The following is an 18,181-nucleotide window of genomic DNA, read 5'->3' on the forward strand; positions in this document are numbered from 1 at the left end:
AACAAAAGGTAGGGGGAAGAAACAGAAAGGGGGTGGGGATGGAGGACGGAGCTCAAGACCTAAAGTTGTTGAATTCAATATTCAGTCTGGAAGACTGTAAAGTACCTAGTCGGAAGATGAGGTGTTGTTCCTCCAGTTTGCGTTGGGCTTCACTGGAACAATGCAGCAAGCCAAGGACAGACATGTGGGCAAGAGAGCAGGGTGGAGTGTTAAAATGGCAAGCGACGGAGGTTTGGGTCATTCTTGCGGACAGACAGCAGGTGTTCTGCAAAGCAGTCGCCCAGTTTACGTTTGGTCTCTCCAATGTAGAGGAGACCAGATTGGGAGCAACGAGTGCAGTAGACTAAGTTGGGGGAAATGCAAGTGAAATGCTGCTTCACTTGAAAGGAGTGTTTGGGCCCTTGGACGGTGAGGAGAGAGGAAGTGAAGGGGCAGGTGATACATCTTTTGCGTGGGCATGGGGTGGTGCCATAGGAGGGGATTGAGGAGTAGGGGGTGATGGAGGAGTGGACCAGGGTGTCCCGGAGGGAACGATCCCTACGGAATGCCGATAAGGGTGGGGGGTGGGGGGGGGTGTTGAAGGGAAGATGTGTTTGGTGATGGCATCATGCTGGAGTTGGCGGAAATGGCGGAGGATGATCCTTTGAATGCGGAGGCTGGTGGGGTGCTAAGTGAGGACAAGGGGGACCCTATCAGGTTTCTGGGAGGGAGGAGAAGGCGTGAGGGCGGATGCGCGGGAGATGGGCTGGACACGGTTGAGGGCCCTGTCAACAACCGTGGGTGGAAAACCTCAGTTAAGGAAGGAGGAGGACATGTCAGAGGAACTGTTTTTGAAGGTAGCATCATCGGAACAGATGCGACGGAGGCGAAGGAACTGAGAGAATGGGATGGAGTCCTTACAGGAAGCTGGGTGTGAGGAGCTGTAGTCGAGGTAGCTGTGGGAGTCGGTAGGTTTGTAATGGATATTGGTGGACAGTCTATCACCAGAGATTGAGACAGAGAGGTCAAGGAAGGGAAGGGAAGTGTCAGAGATGGACCACGTGAAAATGATGGAGGGATGGAGATTGGAAGCAAAATTAATAAATTTTTCCAAGTCCCAACAAGAGCATGAAGCAGCACCGACGTAATCATCGATGTACCGGAGAAAGAGTTGTGGAAGGGGGCAGGAGTAGGACTGGAACAAGGAAAGTTCCACATACCTCATAAAGAGACAGGCATAGCTGGGGCCCATGCGGGTACCCATAGCAACACCTTTTATTTGGAGGAAGTAAGAGGAGTTGAAGGTGAAATTGTTCAGTGTGGGAACAAGTTCAGCCAGATGGAGGAGAGTAGTGGTGCATGGGGATTGTTCGGGCCTCTGTTCGAGGAAGAAGCTAAGGGCCCTCAGACCATCCTGGTGGAGGATGGAGGTGTAGAGGGATTGGACGTCCATGGTGAAGAGGAAGCGGTTGGGGCCAGGGAACTGGAAATTGTTGATGTGACATAAGGTGTCAGAGGAATCACAGATGTAGGTGGGAAGGGACTGGACAAGGGGAGAGAGAAGGGAGTCAAGATAACGAGAAATGAGTTCTGTGGGGCAGGAGCAAGCTGAGACGATCGGTCTACCTGGATAGTTCTGTTTGTGGATTTTGGGTAGGAGGTAGAAGCGGGCCGTCCGAGGTTGGGCAACTATCAGGTTGGAAGCTGTGGGAGGAAGATCCCCAGAGGAGATGAGGTCAGTGACAGTCCTGGAAACAATGGCTTGATGTTCAGTGGTGGGGTCATGGTCCAGGGAGAGGTAGAAGGAAGTGTCTGCGAGTTGACGCTCAGCCTCCGCGAGGTAGAGGTCAGTGCACCAGACAACAGCACCACCCTTGTCAGCGGCTTTGATGACAATGTCAGGGTTGGACCTGAGAGAATGGAGTGCAGTAAGTTCAGAGAGAGAGAGATTAGAATGGGTGAGAGGAGCAGAGAAATTGAGACGACTAATGTCGCGCCGACAGTTCTCAATGAAAAGATCAAGAGAAGGTAAGAATCCAGAGGGAGGGGTCCAGGTGGAGGGAGAATATTGGAGGTGGGTGAAAGGATCTGTTGAACGGGGAGAGGACTCCTGCCCAAAGAAGTGAGCCCAGAGACGAAGACGGCGGAAGAAGAGTTCAGCATCATACCGAGCCCGAAATTCATTGAGGTGAGGGCGTAAGGGTATGAAACTAAGTCCTTTGCTGAGCACTGAACGTTCAGCATCGGAGAGGGGAAGGTCAGGGGGTATAGTGAATACACGGCTGGGGCTGGGATTGGAAGATGGGGTGGGGACAGAGGGACAGGCAGGGGTGGAGGGTCCTAGATGGGTGTTGGTGTCGATGAGTTGTTGGAGCTTGCGTTCCTTAGCACTTGGGAGAAAGAGAAAAAGTTTCTTGGGGATGTGGCTTAGCATAGCCCAGAGAATTCTTCCTGCTAGAGTCAGGCTACGAGAGGTTCTGGATGTTTTGTCTCGAAAGGAGAAGTTATCCCTTACCCCTCCAACAAAATAAGTAAACAAAATTAAAATTTTGAGAGGCACAGGGGCAGTTCAGTCATTGTTGGTAGCTGATGATGCAATATGTTCCAGATAATTTGATGTAGGAAAAAGGTATTAATAGGAAATTTTATGGAGTTTATAAACCTATTCCTTTGTGTAAAATCAATTTACGAAGTGGCTTAGTAAATGGAATTGTTACAGTGGGAATTGTTCCGAGGTTACCTATTGAAGGGGTAGATTTTACTCTGGGTAATGATTTGGCTAGCATAAACAGTAACATGGCAATGGCTGTACTGCAGCAAGCATTTGATCATGCTGATCTTAAACTCCAAAAAATGACTGTGGCCAAAAATGAGAAGCTTGCTGCTGATAACAAGCAATTGAAGGGAAACCTGATCAGTGTAGAGAAGCAACTGTCATGCATGAAAGATGAGTTTACTAATGAAAAACGAGAATTGATGAGAATAATTGAGCATCACTCACTGGAAGTAGAATACTTGAATCAGGACTTGAAATGTCTGAATGATAAACTTGTAGAAACAAATTTAACAAAGATAGATCTTCAGATAAAATCTGGTGAACTTCAAGCATCTGTTGTCTCTATGAAAGTTTCTATCATAAAAAACACCTTGAAGAGGAAAAGGAATTGCTAGTGAATCAGAACAGTTAGCTGAATGTAGAATTAAAAACCAAGACTAATGAACTGTTAGAACTTCATCACGAAAAGAGCAATGAGATTATTAAAGTTCAATGGAACCTGGGGAATATGAAAGATGAGATGTAGGTCTGGAAGGGTCAATGACCAGAGATACTGAATTACAAATGCTTGCCAGCATTGACACTGCATACAGCAACCAGAATCCAGGCAAGTGGACAGTTGGCAAAAGACCATTGAAAAGTTGCAGTGGAGTGGAATGATATAGTTTGTGAGTTATGTAAAAGAGTTGAAGTATTGGAGTGAAACATAAAACTCCAAAGTGGGGAAGTGGTTGATATTGCTCAAAGAGAATTAGGGAAGACCCATTTGAAATGGGATCAGGAGAAACTACAAGATCTTAAAATGTTCAAGATAAAGGGTATAAAATCATTGTGTGAATGTAAAAAACCTCAATAACATCCTTGAAATGGCCAAAAGAGATTTTGATCAGAGGAGAATTGAGTTGTTAACGCACAATGATGCCACTTTGACCTCATCCGGAACTAAGAATTTACCACATTTGAGGTCAGAAAATGTGAATGATGATGGAATTACACCTACAGCTAACGAAAAGGATGTTGATTGGCCTGTGAACTAAAATGAGACATTCTTTGCCGAGTTAAAGACTGGGAATGAGAAGAAAAAGAAACGTAAAGGTTGAGTTATGGTAATCCTGTGATGTTTAAATTCCGCTAATCCTACTTGTTGTAGGTTTACACTTTTGTTTTGGTTAAACCTTTGTAATTGTATAATACGGCATATAGTAGTGGAACAAAATGGAAAGTTTATCTGTATCATATCTAACAGGTTACTTGCTAGAAATTTATCATGTTAAATTCTTGTGAAGAAATGTAACACCATTGTAAAGGAACCTTCACTGTATTGAAGCTTTCTTTCTTCTGAGGGGGTAGGTGCAACTCCAATGCTAATCTTGAGTTCGAATTGGGAGTTCGGAAACACGGCTCTTCAATTTCAACCCTTCACTCCAGACAAACACTTAAACTGCAAGCTATGGGCCTGTGACAACATAGTAAAGGATTGAACTGAATTTCACCTTTATAAGCAGATTTTTTCCTTATCGGCATCTAATTAGTAACTTTGTTACTTTTTACTTAAGTAACAGCAGTTTTGTAATAAATGAACCTTTACCTTAAAGACTAAAGCTTTGCTGCTGCTTTTTTAAAACTGAATCACATGTAAATTGAAAGGGGGCTGTATGCATTATGCACAAATTCTTAGCTACAGATCATTTTAAGGAAATGTCTTATGGTTGTGACAAAATATATTCCTGAAAATGTATTACAAGGCCTTTACAATTTAAGGAGCTATATAATGCAACTAAATCAGTCACCTGAAACCTGACATTTTACCTCCATTTTGGCAAAAGCAGAAATAGCCACACAACGAACAAGTTTAACTGTGAAATGCAGAAAATTAGAAAATGTATTTGCAGGGGTGCAGAATCCTGGCACTTTAACAACTCGTTCCCCATAAAATGGATTACAATCTTAGCTGCAGTGAGACAGGGCCAGCAGAGACTACATGATTTCCATTAACAAAGAGCAACAAAAATTGAGTGGAGTTATCTTGGAGCCCACAGGCAATAATCAGGATATCAAGTGCAGCACAGAAGGACCTACTGGCAGGGAGACACAGGGCTCAACTTTTTAGGGTAAACTTTCTTTATGTTTGCCCCAAAGATCAAGAAAGCAACCAGCCTCCACTGAAAACTCTGCATAATGCTGTTCTGCGCAGCAACTAGGAAGTGAACTAGAGCAGCAACTTGCACTGTACTTTCACCAAATTTACACAGTAGACAGGATAGTCACTGATTATCTATTTTTGAGAAATATCATAAAATATAGCATTTTAAGAAGTTTTGACTCATACATGAACCAGCTTACCTCTTTAATGCATTTTTGTGCTAAATAATAGGGTTTAATCATTGGTATGATGTCATTCAATTTTTTTTAATTAGCGAAGTTCAGTATAATGTCACAAGAAAAAATGAGAATCAAGTAACAGAAATTGTGTGTACAAAGTATAAAATCAAAATGAGAGCGTTATAAGCATTAAGGACAGATATGATATAATGGTTTATGTATAGCAGGACTGCAAACTTAATTATTTGTGGTTAAAACATTCAGAAAAGTTAATAGAACTCGAAAACATGATTAGAACTATTTATTCATATGGAAGGTAAATGCAAACATACAGACTGGCCAGATTGAGAAACCAACTCTCAAGTTGAAACTTCTAGCACTTCTTGATTCTATGACAGCAATAGGATGTAAGGTGAGAGGGTTGTCCAAAAATGACTGAGTAAGTTGGCCTATATTGTCTGGAATTTAGAAGAGAGGTGATCTCATTGAAACATACACGATTCTGAAGGGGTTTAACAGGGTAGACACTGAGTTGTTTTCCCTGGCTGGGAAGCTTGAACATAGAGAGACAGCCTCAGAATAAGGGCTGATTATTTAGGGCTGAGATGAGAAGAAACTTATTCACAGTTGTAAATTTTCCACCCCAGAGGAATTCTCTACCCAGAAGGTTGTGAATCCTCCATCACTGAGTATATTTAAGACTGGGAAAAACAGATTTTTGACCTCTCAGAGAATTAAGGGATATGAGGCATGAGCGCGAAAGTGGGGTTGAGGCAGAAGATCAGCCATGATCATACTGAAGGTGCAGCAGGTTCAAGGGACCATGTGGCCTACTACTGCTCCTATTTCTTACACAAGGATGTTGCAAAACAATGTTGCCCAATAGAACATCCCTCATTAACCACACATGGGCTATGGCAACACCATATTAATCATATAGATTAACTTACACACATTAAAAGTTACATTTTAGTTAAATGTATGTCACATACATATTTATTTCAATCATTCACCGCCAGTATGTCTCTTTCAAAGTTTGGAATTCTGGCAGCTTAGATGCTTTTATTTTTTGCAATGGTTGTGAATGAGATCTTAACTTCAGAATAATTGTTGATGCATATTTTCTTAACTGGAAGGTTGTTTCCAGTGGGGTTCTGCAGGGTTCTGTACTAGGTCTCCTGCTTTATGTGGTATATATTAATGATTTAGACATATATGTAAGGGGTTTGATCAAGAAGTTTGCAAATGGCAAAATTTGGCCGTATGGTTGATAGCGAGATGAATAGCTGTAGTCTGCAGGAAGATATCAAAAGACTGGTCAGGTGGGTAGAAAAGCAGCAAATGGAATTCAGCTGAAAAATATGAGGTGATACATTTGAGGAGGTCAAACAAAGCAAAGGATTGCACAATATATGGATGGATACTGAGAGGTGTAGAGGAAGTGAGACACCTTGGAGTGAATGTCCACAGACCCCTGAAGGTAGAACAGATTAATAAGGTAGTTAAGGTGGCATATGGAACCCTTTCAGTTATTAGCCGACACATAGAATATAAGAGCATGGAGTTATGCTGGAACAATATAAAACATTAGTTTTGCCACAACTTGAGTATTGTGTGCAGTTCTGCTCACCTCATTATAGAAAGAATGCAATTACATTAGAGAGGGTACAGAGGAGGTTTACGAGGATATTGCCAGGACTGGAAAATTGCAGCTATGAGGAAAGGTTGGATAGATTGGGGTTGTTCTCCTTGGAACAGAGGAGGCTGAGGGGAGATTTGATTGAGATGCACAAAATTGTGAAGGGCCTAGAGAGAGTGAATGGGAAAGGCCCATTTACTTTAGCAGAGAGGTAAGTGGCTAGGGGACATAGGTTTAAAGTCAATGGTACAAAGATTAGGGGGGGAGACAAGAGAAAAATCTATCACCCACAAGGTTGTGGGGGTCTGGAACTCTCTGACTGAAAGGGAGTAAAGCAGAAACCCTCAACTCATTTAAAAAGTGTCTGGATACGCACTTCAAATGCTGTAACCTGCATGGCTACAGACCAAATGCTAGAAATTAGATTAGGCTGAATGGCTCATTTCTCAGCCAGCTCAGGCACAATGGGCTAAGTGGCCTCTTTCTGTGCCGTAATCTAGGATTCTATGATTGTTGAGAATAAAGACTTTCATAACGAAACCTGCCAGGCTTCTTACTCTTCCTTGCTCCTGCACCAGTCCCGTCCCCGCTGCACTCTCCCTCACAAATCCCGGTCCACCACTCCCCAACACCCACAAAATGCAATTGGATGTTGCTTGCATTTGCCCTGTTGGAACTATTCATTATTGGCTGACCTTGCTTTCCTCTAGAGTCCTGGAGCAGTTATTCAATTGCGCATGCTGATCAGGACAGGTACCCTAAGCAGGCAGTTTGCTGATGTCTCCTGGAGCTAAATCCTGTATTTGAACCCAAGGCTTGGTGTTTTTAAAGAAGTAGCCAAACCTTGAACGGTTGGTCGGTTGAAAAGGAATTCTGGAAAGCTGCATCATCGGGACTGATGTTAGCCAAGGGAGAGAAGGTTCATACGTGTGCCTGGCCGATATTCGGACCCACGAAACTCGAAGGTGAAAGCTGTTGTCACATAGGACGCCTGACCTAACCTGCATGAATAAAGAACAGCATATTGTGGAGCTGTGTAGCTACATAATGCTTCATGTCTCCGGAAAATGATGTAGTTGCTTGTGGTTGTGTAAAATGTATCTTTGCTGTACGGACTATTTAAAGTGAAATTTACCTTTTCATTGGAAGTATCATCTGCCCATTAATTCATGTTTAATTTGCATTGGCACAGATTTGTGTTAAAATTACAAAAGTGAAATCTTTTTGGTAATTTCTTCATTTAGGGGACATTCAGTAAATTTGGTTTACCTGTTCCCTGTAGAGGACAAAACACTCCAGCACTGAACCTTGGTGAACGCCACTGCCTAGCATCCTCCAGTCTGAGAAACAATCATTTATTATGACACTGTTTTCTGTCCTTAAGCCATTTTCTCTATAAGCTGACAGTGACCCTCCTATTCCAAGAGTCTCAATTTTGGTAATCATGCCTTTTAAGTGATGTTAACTATTTCAAGTTAGGCTAGGATAAAAAGTAATACACAAGACCAAGATGGAAATGCTTTTTAGAATGTGTCAGAAGGTTTCTTGTCCAACGAGGAAAGAACTTTCATTTGATTTTGTTCAGAAGAAATGAAGTGAGGAAAATACATAATAAAAGATCAGTTCTGGACTAGAATAAGACAAAGCACAGGGATCTGGTCTGAATTCACAAGACAAGTCTACAAATAAGTAGATAGACAAGCATTGGGAAATCATCATATATGAAATGGAAAGAGTGCAAAATATTTTCAAAGGAAGGTAAAAAAGATAGATCTAAGACTAGAATTTGTGTCAAAATCATTAAAAGATAATTAGGATTCGACACAGCACCAAAGGTGAGATTTGAGATAAGGTTCACCATCAATTTATATAGGCATTGCTTGTATTTGTATTTAACATCAAAAGCAACTTTATTACCATGAGTCTTGAATTCTTCTTCAAAGCATTTCCTGTTCAGGTGAAGCTCAGGGCCCTCTGTGTAGCTATAAAGTTCTATCAATACAAAATGATAGAGTATTAGGAGTGAAAAACCAAGAGTGAACATTGTAACATAGATGCAATCAATGGTAAAACAGCACTACCCAGAAAGAAGTACGTGCATCTCATCAGCATTTGGGGAGAAAGGCTGGATTATCTCTTTTCTGTAGCCACGTAGACCCACTCCACTATGGTTGACAGATGCTCGCTGAGGCTATCATATTACTCATACTTCCTCCCTCATCAATTCACCTCCCACTCAGAATGATTACATAAGGACAAAAGGAATCTTTCACATCTCCAGCCTCTACATTCATAAGGCCATCCTCCACCATTTCTGCCACCACCAACTGAATCCCACAAAACACATCTCGCCCACTCCTCTTCCTCTCATCTGCCACTAGATGGATCTTCCCCGTACTATTTGTAGCTTTCCAAAGGTCCAAAGGAGAAAATCACTGTGACACCCTCCATCACATCCAACTCTAATACCTGTGCAAGTGGAGTGTAACACTTGCCTTTGACCTCCTCACATACTACCCAAACTCTCCTTCCTGGTGACAAGGCAATATACTTGATAAACTAATACACTGTAGTTGCTGCTCACAGGTTGGTTACCACTTTGTTGAGCACTTGCACTCTGTCCGCAAGTCTGATTTCTAGGCCACTTGCTAGTTTTAACTCTCAATCCCATTCCCACCCTGACCTTACTGTTGCAGTAAAACTCAATGCAAGTTCAAGGAACAGCACCTTATTTTTATACTTAACACTGTAGTTCTTTGGTCTTAATATTGACTTACTTCAGATCTTGAAGCTATGATTTTAATGGAAATATTATGTACATGTGAAAGAAATCTGAACATCTTGGTAGACAATAAATGGAAGTTATTGCAACAAAGAATGTTGGCAGTGAACAGTTGCAGGATCTATTAAAAAGTCTATTTGACAGGAGGGTGGAAACCTCCACACCCCCCCCCACCCCCCAAAACCATTCTTATTGTGCCAGAAGGCTGAAGCACTGGTGGCAGGAGGGGATTGAGGATGGGCAGTGTACTGAGCAGCTCACTCAATACTCTGCCTTTTCATCCATCACTATTCTGGTCACTAACATCCCACACTGTTTTCTCAGTCTGAAAAATGTTCTGTGGTTTTAGAGGTCTTTCACTTCCTCTGCTTACCTGAAAATTCTGCCGCCCATTTATCACTATCGGAATATTCAAATTCCAAATCAGGTGATTCTGAGAAACCCTGTGCGGGGTTGGAGGGGGGTGGTGATAGAAAATAAAAAGAAATCTGATTAAATAAACAGGAGAGACAGAAAATCAGCAGATATTGCACAATCTTATAATAAAAAACAATAAAAATAATGAAGCTATTAGATTGCCAGGTACCATTCCTCTAAACTTCAAATATAATATCATACATGCATGTATAACAAAAAGAATAGAAAATGCAAGAAACACAGTCAGGTTTGGTCAGGAAAAAACTAAGTTGTGAGATGGTGACAGATGTCGCGGATGGGAGCAATAAAGTGGATGTGTGTCTTATTTTCTAATCCCGCCATGGCCTCGCACCCCCCTACCTCCCCCACCCCCTCTCCCCCACCTCCCCCCACCTCACCCCCCCACCTCCCCCCCCACCCCACTCCCCCAACTACCTCCCCCCAACCACCCCACCCCCCCAACTACCTGTGTAACCTCGTCCTGTCCTACAACAGTCCAAGGTCTCTCCACTCCTTAAATCTGGTCCCTTGCCAATCCCTGATTTTAATCATTTCATAACCATAGAATAGTTACAGCACAGGAGGCAGCCATTCGGCCCCATCGTTTGTGCCTGCTCTCCTTAACAGCAATTGATTTAATGCCATTCTGTCATCTTTCCCCCATAGCCTGCAAACTCCTCTTCAGGTGATGATCAAATTCTCTTTTGAAAGCCAAGACTGAATCTGTCTCCAACATAGTCTGAGGCAATGCATTCCAGATTCTAACCACTCGCTGTATAAAAAAATTTCATCACCATTGTTTTTTTTGTCCATCACCTTAAATTGGTGCCCTCTGGTTCTTGATTCTTCCACCAACTGGAACAGTTTCTCTGTCCAGATCTCTCATGATTTTGAATACCTGTATCAAATCTTACGTCAAACTTCCATTCTCCAAGGAAAACAGTACCAACTTCTCCAATGGAGAATGCAGGAGGGCAGATCAAGAGCAGCACCAGGCATACCTAAAAATTAGGTATCAACCTGGTGAAGTTATAACACAGGACCACTTGCATGCCAAACAGCATAAGCAGCAAGTAATAGACAGAGCTAAGCGATCCCACAACCAAAGGATTAGACCAAAGCTATGCAGTCCTGCCACATCCAGTCGTAAATGGCAGTGGATAGTTAAACAACTCACTGGAAGGAAGGCTCCAAAAATATCACCTGTCCTCAATGATGGGGGAAGCCCAGCACAACAGTGCAAAAGATAAGGCTGAAGCATTTGCTACAATTTTCAGCCAGCAGATGATCCATCTCAGCCTCCTTCGGAGGTCCCCAAGCATCACAGATGCCAATCTTCAGCCAATTTGATTCACTCCACGCGATACGAAGAAACAGCTGAAGGCACTGGATGCTGCAAAGGCAATGGGCCCTGACAATATTCCGGCTAAAGTACTGAAAAATTAGGCTCCAGAACTCGCCACGCCCCCCGCCAAGCTGTTTCAGTACAGCTACAACACTGGCACCTAAGTGGCTCTGTGGAAAATTGCCCCCAAGTGTGTCCTGTACACAAACAAGAGGCCCAGCCAATTACTGCCTCATCAGTCTACTCTCGATCATTAGTAAAGTAATGGAAGGGGTCATCAACTGTGCTATCAAGTGGCACTTGCTCAGCAATAACCTGCTTACTGACGACCAGTTTGGGTTGCACCAGGGCCACTCAGCTCCTGACCTCATTACAGCTTTGGTTCAAACATGCACAAAAGAGCTAAAATCCCGAGGTGAGGTGAGAGTGACTACCCTTGACATCATGAGCACATTTGACCGAATATGGCATCAACAAGCACGAGCAAAACTGGAGTCAATGGGAATCAGGGGGAAAACTCTCTGCTGGTTGAAATTGTGCCTAGCATAAAGGAAGGTGGTTGTGGTTGTTGGAAGTCAGCCATCTCAGCTTCAGGACATCACTGCAAGAGTCACTCAGGGTAGTGTCCTCAGCCCAACCATCTTCAGCTGCTTCATCAATGACCTTCTTCCCATCATAAGGTCGGAAGTGGGGATGTTCACTGGTGATTGCATAATGATCAGCACCATTCGCGACTCCTCAGATACTGAAGCTGTCCATGTCTAAATGCAGCAAGACTTGGACAATATCCAGGCTTGGGCTGACAACTGGCAAGCAACATTCACGCCACACAAGTGCCAGGCAATGACCATCTCTAACAAGAAAGAATCTAACCATCACTCCTTGATGTTCAATGGCATTACCATCACTGAATCCTCCATTATCAACATCCTGAGGGTTATCATTGACCAAAAATTGAATTAGACTTGCGATATAAATACTGTGGCTACAAGTGCAGGTCAGAGGCTAGGAATCCTGCGATGGGTAACCACCTCCTGATTCCCCAAAGCCTGACCACAAGGCACAGGACCGGAGTGTGATGGGATACTCCCCACTTGCCTGGATGAGTGCAGCTCCCACAACACTCAAGAAGCTTGACACCATCCAGGACAAAGCAGCCCACTTAATTGACATCACATCCACAAACAAACATTTACTCCCTCCCCCACTGACGCACATTAGCAACAGTGTGTACCATCTACAAGATGCACTGCAGGAATTCAACAAGGCTCCTTACAGCACTTTCCAACCCATGACCACTGCCATCTAGAACGACAAGGGCAGCAGATAGATGGGAACACCACCACCTGGAAGTTCCCCTCCAAGTCACTCACCATCCTGACTTGGAAATATATCGCCATTCCTTCATTGTCGCTGGGTCAAAATCCTGGATCTCCCTTCCTAACAGCACTGTGGGTGTACCTACACCACATGGACTGCAGTGATTCAAGGCAGCTCACACCACCTTCTCAAGAGCAACTAGGGGTGGGCAATAAGAGTTGGCTCAGCAAGTGAAGCCCACATCCCATGAATGATTTTTTTTTTAAAAATCAATCTACCTAACTGAAGTTCCTCATCCCTGGAACCATTCTTGTGAATCTTTTCTGCACCCTAAAACCTTCACATCATTCCAAAAGTGTGGTGCCCAGAATAGGACACAACAATCCAGTTGAGGCCGAACCAGGGTTTTACATACGTTTATCATAATTTGTGCATTGATACTGCTTCTCTGCTCCTGTATCCCCTTTAGAATTGTACCTTTCACTTTATATTAACTCTCATTCTTTCCATCAAAATGAGTCATTTGACACTTCATTCATGTTCATCAGTCACTCATCCATGCATTCAACCAACTTGTTTATACCCTTTTGAAGCTTAACACTATCCTCCTCAGCTATAGTATTTTTAACCTATTTCAATCTCCCCCACCCCATCCCCAGTAGGGCTATCTGTCCCTTGTTCGTCCTGCTTTCTACCCTTAATGTCCCCATTAACACATTTCTTAGCTAATATCACCACTGTCAACACCTCTTTGTCCTTTTGTCTATAACATCTTTTAGCAAACTCCACCTATCACTGGCCCTCTATCCAGCTCTACCTGTCCTACCCCCCCTTAAACCAGCTTATATTTCACCTCTTTTCTATTTTTCCTTAGCTCTGATGAAGTCATTTGGACTCGAAACGTTAACCGTATTCCTCTCCGAAGATGCTGTCTGACCTGCTGAGTTTTTCCAGGTATTTTTGTTTTTATTGTATAATATTTTCAAGTTTTGTATTGTAAGGAACATTTCTTTTTATTTCTGTTCAGCTGTTGCAAAGAACATATATTTTTATTTTCCGTTGGGCTGTGGATTGGAATTAAAATGGCTGCAGTTTGAGGGACATGTCCATTGCAACAGGGTGAGAAATATATCAATGTTTCAGTCCTGGAACAGAGTGTGCCATGAAAGACAGGATGGTGCCAGAAAGGAGTCCTGGACCAAGGAGCTGCCTGGCAACAATGTTTTAATTGGCTCCTGACCAAATGACCAGGTTTTGTGTATAAGCAGTGCAGAATAGCTCCTAGCCTTAAAAGAACAAGATCTAAAACCTTTTTCTCCTGTTTGTGGAAGATTCCAGTAATTCCACAATAGCAGCTAGCTGGCTTTTTCTCCTCACATCTCTATAACCTGCACTATTTCTCTCTGAAAACTTCTGTCAAGAGGCAAAGGGGAAAAATCACTGTTAGAGATATTGAAATGCAAGTGTTCAACTAGTGAACTAAATACTGGAAGTGCTAGAAGACCACCTTGTGTCATCAACAAAAACAGAAAGGAATTTGAAAGACATGGATCAAAATCAACCCATCAAATCCTGTACTCAGGAACTGATGCTATTGAACTGTTTTACCCCAACCTTAAAATTCATGTTTTTGTGTGTCTTTTATGTGTGTGTGCGTGTGTGTGTGTGTGTGTGTGTGTATGTAGGGATTTAAGAAGGGGGTAGAGTTTAAGTTATAGTGTTAGAAGTTAGCAGTTCATATTTCTTTCTTTTGCCACTAGTTAAAAACAATTTGTTCAATAAACAGTTATTTCCTTATTAAGTTTACAAACCTGGTGCTCGTATTCTGTTAACCTAAATTAAACAATTAGGTAGAATTATGGCAATCTGGTGGCTTGGTCAAACTTATCACATTTGTCGCAGCTCGGGGATCAATGGGGCTTGATATTACAGTGCACTATCCCCAGTGAGTCGTGACAGTGTCATCTGCAAATTTTGAAATTATTCCATGTACACCCAAGTCAAGGTCAATGAAAGGTAGGAGTCCTAACATCACCTCCTGGGGAATCCCACTTTAAGTCTTCCTCCAGTCTGAGAAGCAACCAATCACCACTACAGCTACTCTCTGTTTCCGGTTACTCAACCAATTAGGATCCATGTTGCTACTGTCCCTTTAATCCATGAGCTCTAACTTTGCTCACAAGTCTGGTGTGCAACAACTTACCAAATGCCTTTAGAAGTCTATGTACACCACATCAACTGCATTACCCTCTTCTACTCTCCCCATTGCCTCATCAAAAAAAGTGTGTTGGACTTTTTGGATTAAAGCACTCTCATATCCAACCTTTCACATTTACTTGTTGAACATTTTAAAGTTATTTCCCACTTATGTGTTTTTTTTTGTCTATCTTCCACCAGAAGTATAGCAGCCACTTTGCAGGGCCCCTGAGGAAATTCCCAGTGTAAATTTCTCAGCCTTAGCTCTCCATTAACTCTGTTTTGATAACCAGGTCAATATTTTAAAGACTTTACCCGTCTAAGTTCACCTGCCGCTGAAACCTTCATTCATGCCTTCTCTTAAATTCTACACTAAACTATTCCAACGCACTCCTGTCTGGTCTCCCACATCCAACCCTCCATAAACTCAAGGTCACCCAAACCGCTACAGCTGTGTCCTAACTCACGCAGATCCTCTTCCCCTATCACTGCTGAGCTCACTGATCTACATTTGCTCCCGTTTAAGCCAGGTCTTGATTTTAAAATTATTTTCAAATCTCTCCATGGCTTCAATGTTCGCCAGCCCCAAAACCATCAGAGATATCTGCACTTCTCTAATACTGGACTCTGTTGGATCCCAGATTTTAATTGCTCCACAACTGGTGGCCTGGAATTCCCTCCTACAGTCCACCTCCCAACCCCACTTCCTCCTTTGAGACACTCCTTAAAACCTACTTCTTTGACCAAGCTTTTGATCATCTGACCTAATATCTCTTGGTTGTTTGTAATGCTCCTGTAAAGTGCCTTGGGATGTTTTATTTTAATACAAGGTATATAAGAACATAATAAATAGGAGGAGTAGGCCATTCAACCCTCAATCCTGACCCACCATTCAATAAGATCATGGCTGATCTGCCCCAGGCCTCAGCTCCTCTTTCATGCCAGCTAATTCTCAGCTGTTCTCACTAGAGCGACGGAGATTGAGGGGCGACATGATAGAAGTTTACAAAATTATGAGTGGCACGGGCAGAGTAGATAGTCATAAGCTTTTTCCCAGGGTGCAAGAGTCAATTTCTAGGGGACGTAGATTTAAGGTGAGCGGAGAAAACTATAGAGGAGATGTGCAGGGCAAGTTTTTTTACGCAGAGGGTAGTGAGTGTCTGGAATTTGCTGCCCGAGGTGGTGGTGGAAGCAGGTACGATAGTGATGTTTAAGAGGCAGCTTGACAAATACATGAATAGGATGGGAATAGAGGGATATGGACACCGGATGTGCAAAATGTTTGAGTTAATGGGCAATATGATCGGCACAGGCTTGGAGGGCCGAAGGGCCTGTTCCTGTGCTGTACTTTTCTTTGTTCTTTGTTCCTTAGTTGTTAGCGTCATAGTATTATGCTTAGACTTAGTAAGCTTCGGACTGTTGTTGTTCTCTCTTCTCTGTTGCTTTTCTCCCATCGCTATCTTTTGTTTCAGATGCACCATGGTTGACAGCATGGTGTGCCCCAGCTGACTCTCAATAACTCCCTTCCCATCCTCTCCCACAATCACAGTCTTCCCCAAACCCCGCTTCACCCTGGTCTGCTCTTGTTCACCATAGTGTTACTCATTTCTAATGCGACTCATTCCTGTCCCTATCTCCTATACTTTTGAGTGACCTACACTGAACAACACTCCATCAGCAATGAGCTTGGAACATGCAACACTGGCAGCTAAGATCACAGAAGCAGTACTGCCACCACTGCCAACCCTATGATAAATGTAAAGAAACATTAAATGCTACTTTAAAAGGCACAAAGTCCAAGCCCATTAATTAGGGATATGTACTCGAAAGTCCAATGGTCTGCAAACGCCACCACCCCCCCACCCACCCCCAGGGTGGACACACACCCCATCCGACACCTCTCAAGAGAGAAACCACACCCTTCACCCACACCCCACCCCCAAAGGAGGGGAAACACACCCTTCATCCCCACCCCCAAAGGAGGGGAAACGCACCCTTCACCCCCACTCCACCCTTCATCAGCCCACCCCCAAAGGAGGGGAAACGCACTCTTCACCCCCACCCCACCCCCAAAGGAGGGGAAACGCACCCTTCATCAGCCCACCCCAAAGGAGGGGAAACGCACCCTTCATCAGCCCACCCCAAAGGAGGGGAAACGCACCCTTCACCCCCAAAGGAAGGGAAACGCACCCTTCACCCCCCCCCCCTCAAAGGAGGGGAAACACACCCTTCACCCCCACCCCCAAAAGAGGGGAAACACATCCTTCACCCCCACCCCCAAAGGAGGGGAAACGCACCCTTCACCCCCACCCCCAAAGGAGGGGAAACGCACCCTTCACCCCCAAAGGAGGGGAAACACCCCTGTCCCGCACCGCCCATTCTCCTCCTCCCACAATCCCGGCCCTCTCACCTCCGAATCTTTCCGCTGATTTCTGAAAAACTCACGGCCCTTGGGTAAGGCCCTGGGTTTGCCGAAGCTGTTGTTGACGGGAACGCCAGTGGCTGTGCCGGCCGCAGGCGCCGCTCCGGCTCCGGCTCCTGCTCCGGTTCCGGGTCCCGGCGCCGCTCCGCTCTCCACCCCACCGCCCGACTCCATCGCTGCCTCTTCTCGCGAGCTCCGTCCAATTACTTTGTTCTCACGGGACTTCAGGAGAAGACAGCCCGCCTTACCCTTCCCAGCATGGCGGAGAGGCAGCCCGGCTTACCCTTCCCAACATGGCGAAGAGGCAGCCCGGTTTACCCTTCCCAACATGGCGGAGCGGCAGCCCGGTTTACCCTTCCCAGCATGGCGGATTGGCAAACCTCGTTTACCTTTCTCGACATGTTATTACTGTTCTGTAAATCATCTATATTGCTCTCCTGCAAGTAAGGTTCAACATCAAAAGTATCACGAATATACTCTGATTTAAAAGGAAATAAAAATATAAAGAATTCTAGATGCCCATATGGACTGGAAAAGAAGTCTAGGCTGATATCCTCATTCAGCTCCAAGGCACATATGCCAATTCTAGCTAGACATATTCCAAGAGATCTGAAGATGTCATATTGTACTCAAAGTGTTAAGACTATAGGGCCATAAGATGTAGGAGCTTGAGTACGCCATTCGGCTCCTCCAGTCTGCTCCGCCATTCAATGAGATCATGGCTGATCTGATAATCCTCAACTCCACCTTCCTGCCTTTTCCCCATTGCCCTTGATTCCCTTAGTGATTAAAAATCTGTCTACCTCCAACTTGAATATACTTAACGACCCAGTTTCTGGAACTGCCCTCTGCGATAAAGAATTCCTCAGATTAACCACCCTCTGAGTGAAGAAATTCCTCCTCATCTCTGTATTAAATGGGTGACCCCTTACTCTGAGATTATGCCCTTTGGTCCTAGACTCTCCTACAAGGGGAAACAACCT

General features: G+C 43.9%; 1 protein-coding gene across 3 annotated transcripts in view; it reads right to left on the minus strand.

Annotated features, from left to right (window-relative positions):
- The window catches only part of strip1 (striatin interacting protein 1), a 127,145-nt gene extending 109,766 nt beyond the window's left edge, over positions 1–17,379 (minus strand). For 2 of the 3 annotated variants that reach the window (XM_041196357.1, XM_041196358.1), the window contains exons 1-3: positions 17,187–17,379; positions 9,872–9,941; positions 8,634–8,708 (exon numbers count right to left, since the gene is read on the minus strand). In XM_041196357.1, the coding sequence (XP_041052291.1) occupies positions 8,634–8,708; positions 9,872–9,941; positions 17,187–17,372 (331 nt within the window). In that variant the 5' untranslated portion in view covers positions 17,373–17,379. Of the gene's footprint in view, positions 1–8,633; positions 8,709–9,871; positions 9,942–17,186 lie in introns of those variants that run through there. The other variant, XM_041196359.1, reaches the window with a different exon arrangement.
- Positions 17,380–18,181: the final 802 nt, after the last annotated feature.

Source organism: Carcharodon carcharias, chromosome 9, assembly GCF_017639515.1.
Source record: "Carcharodon carcharias isolate sCarCar2 chromosome 9, sCarCar2.pri, whole genome shotgun sequence".
Classification (NCBI taxonomy): Eukaryota; Metazoa; Chordata; class Chondrichthyes; order Lamniformes; family Lamnidae; genus Carcharodon; species Carcharodon carcharias.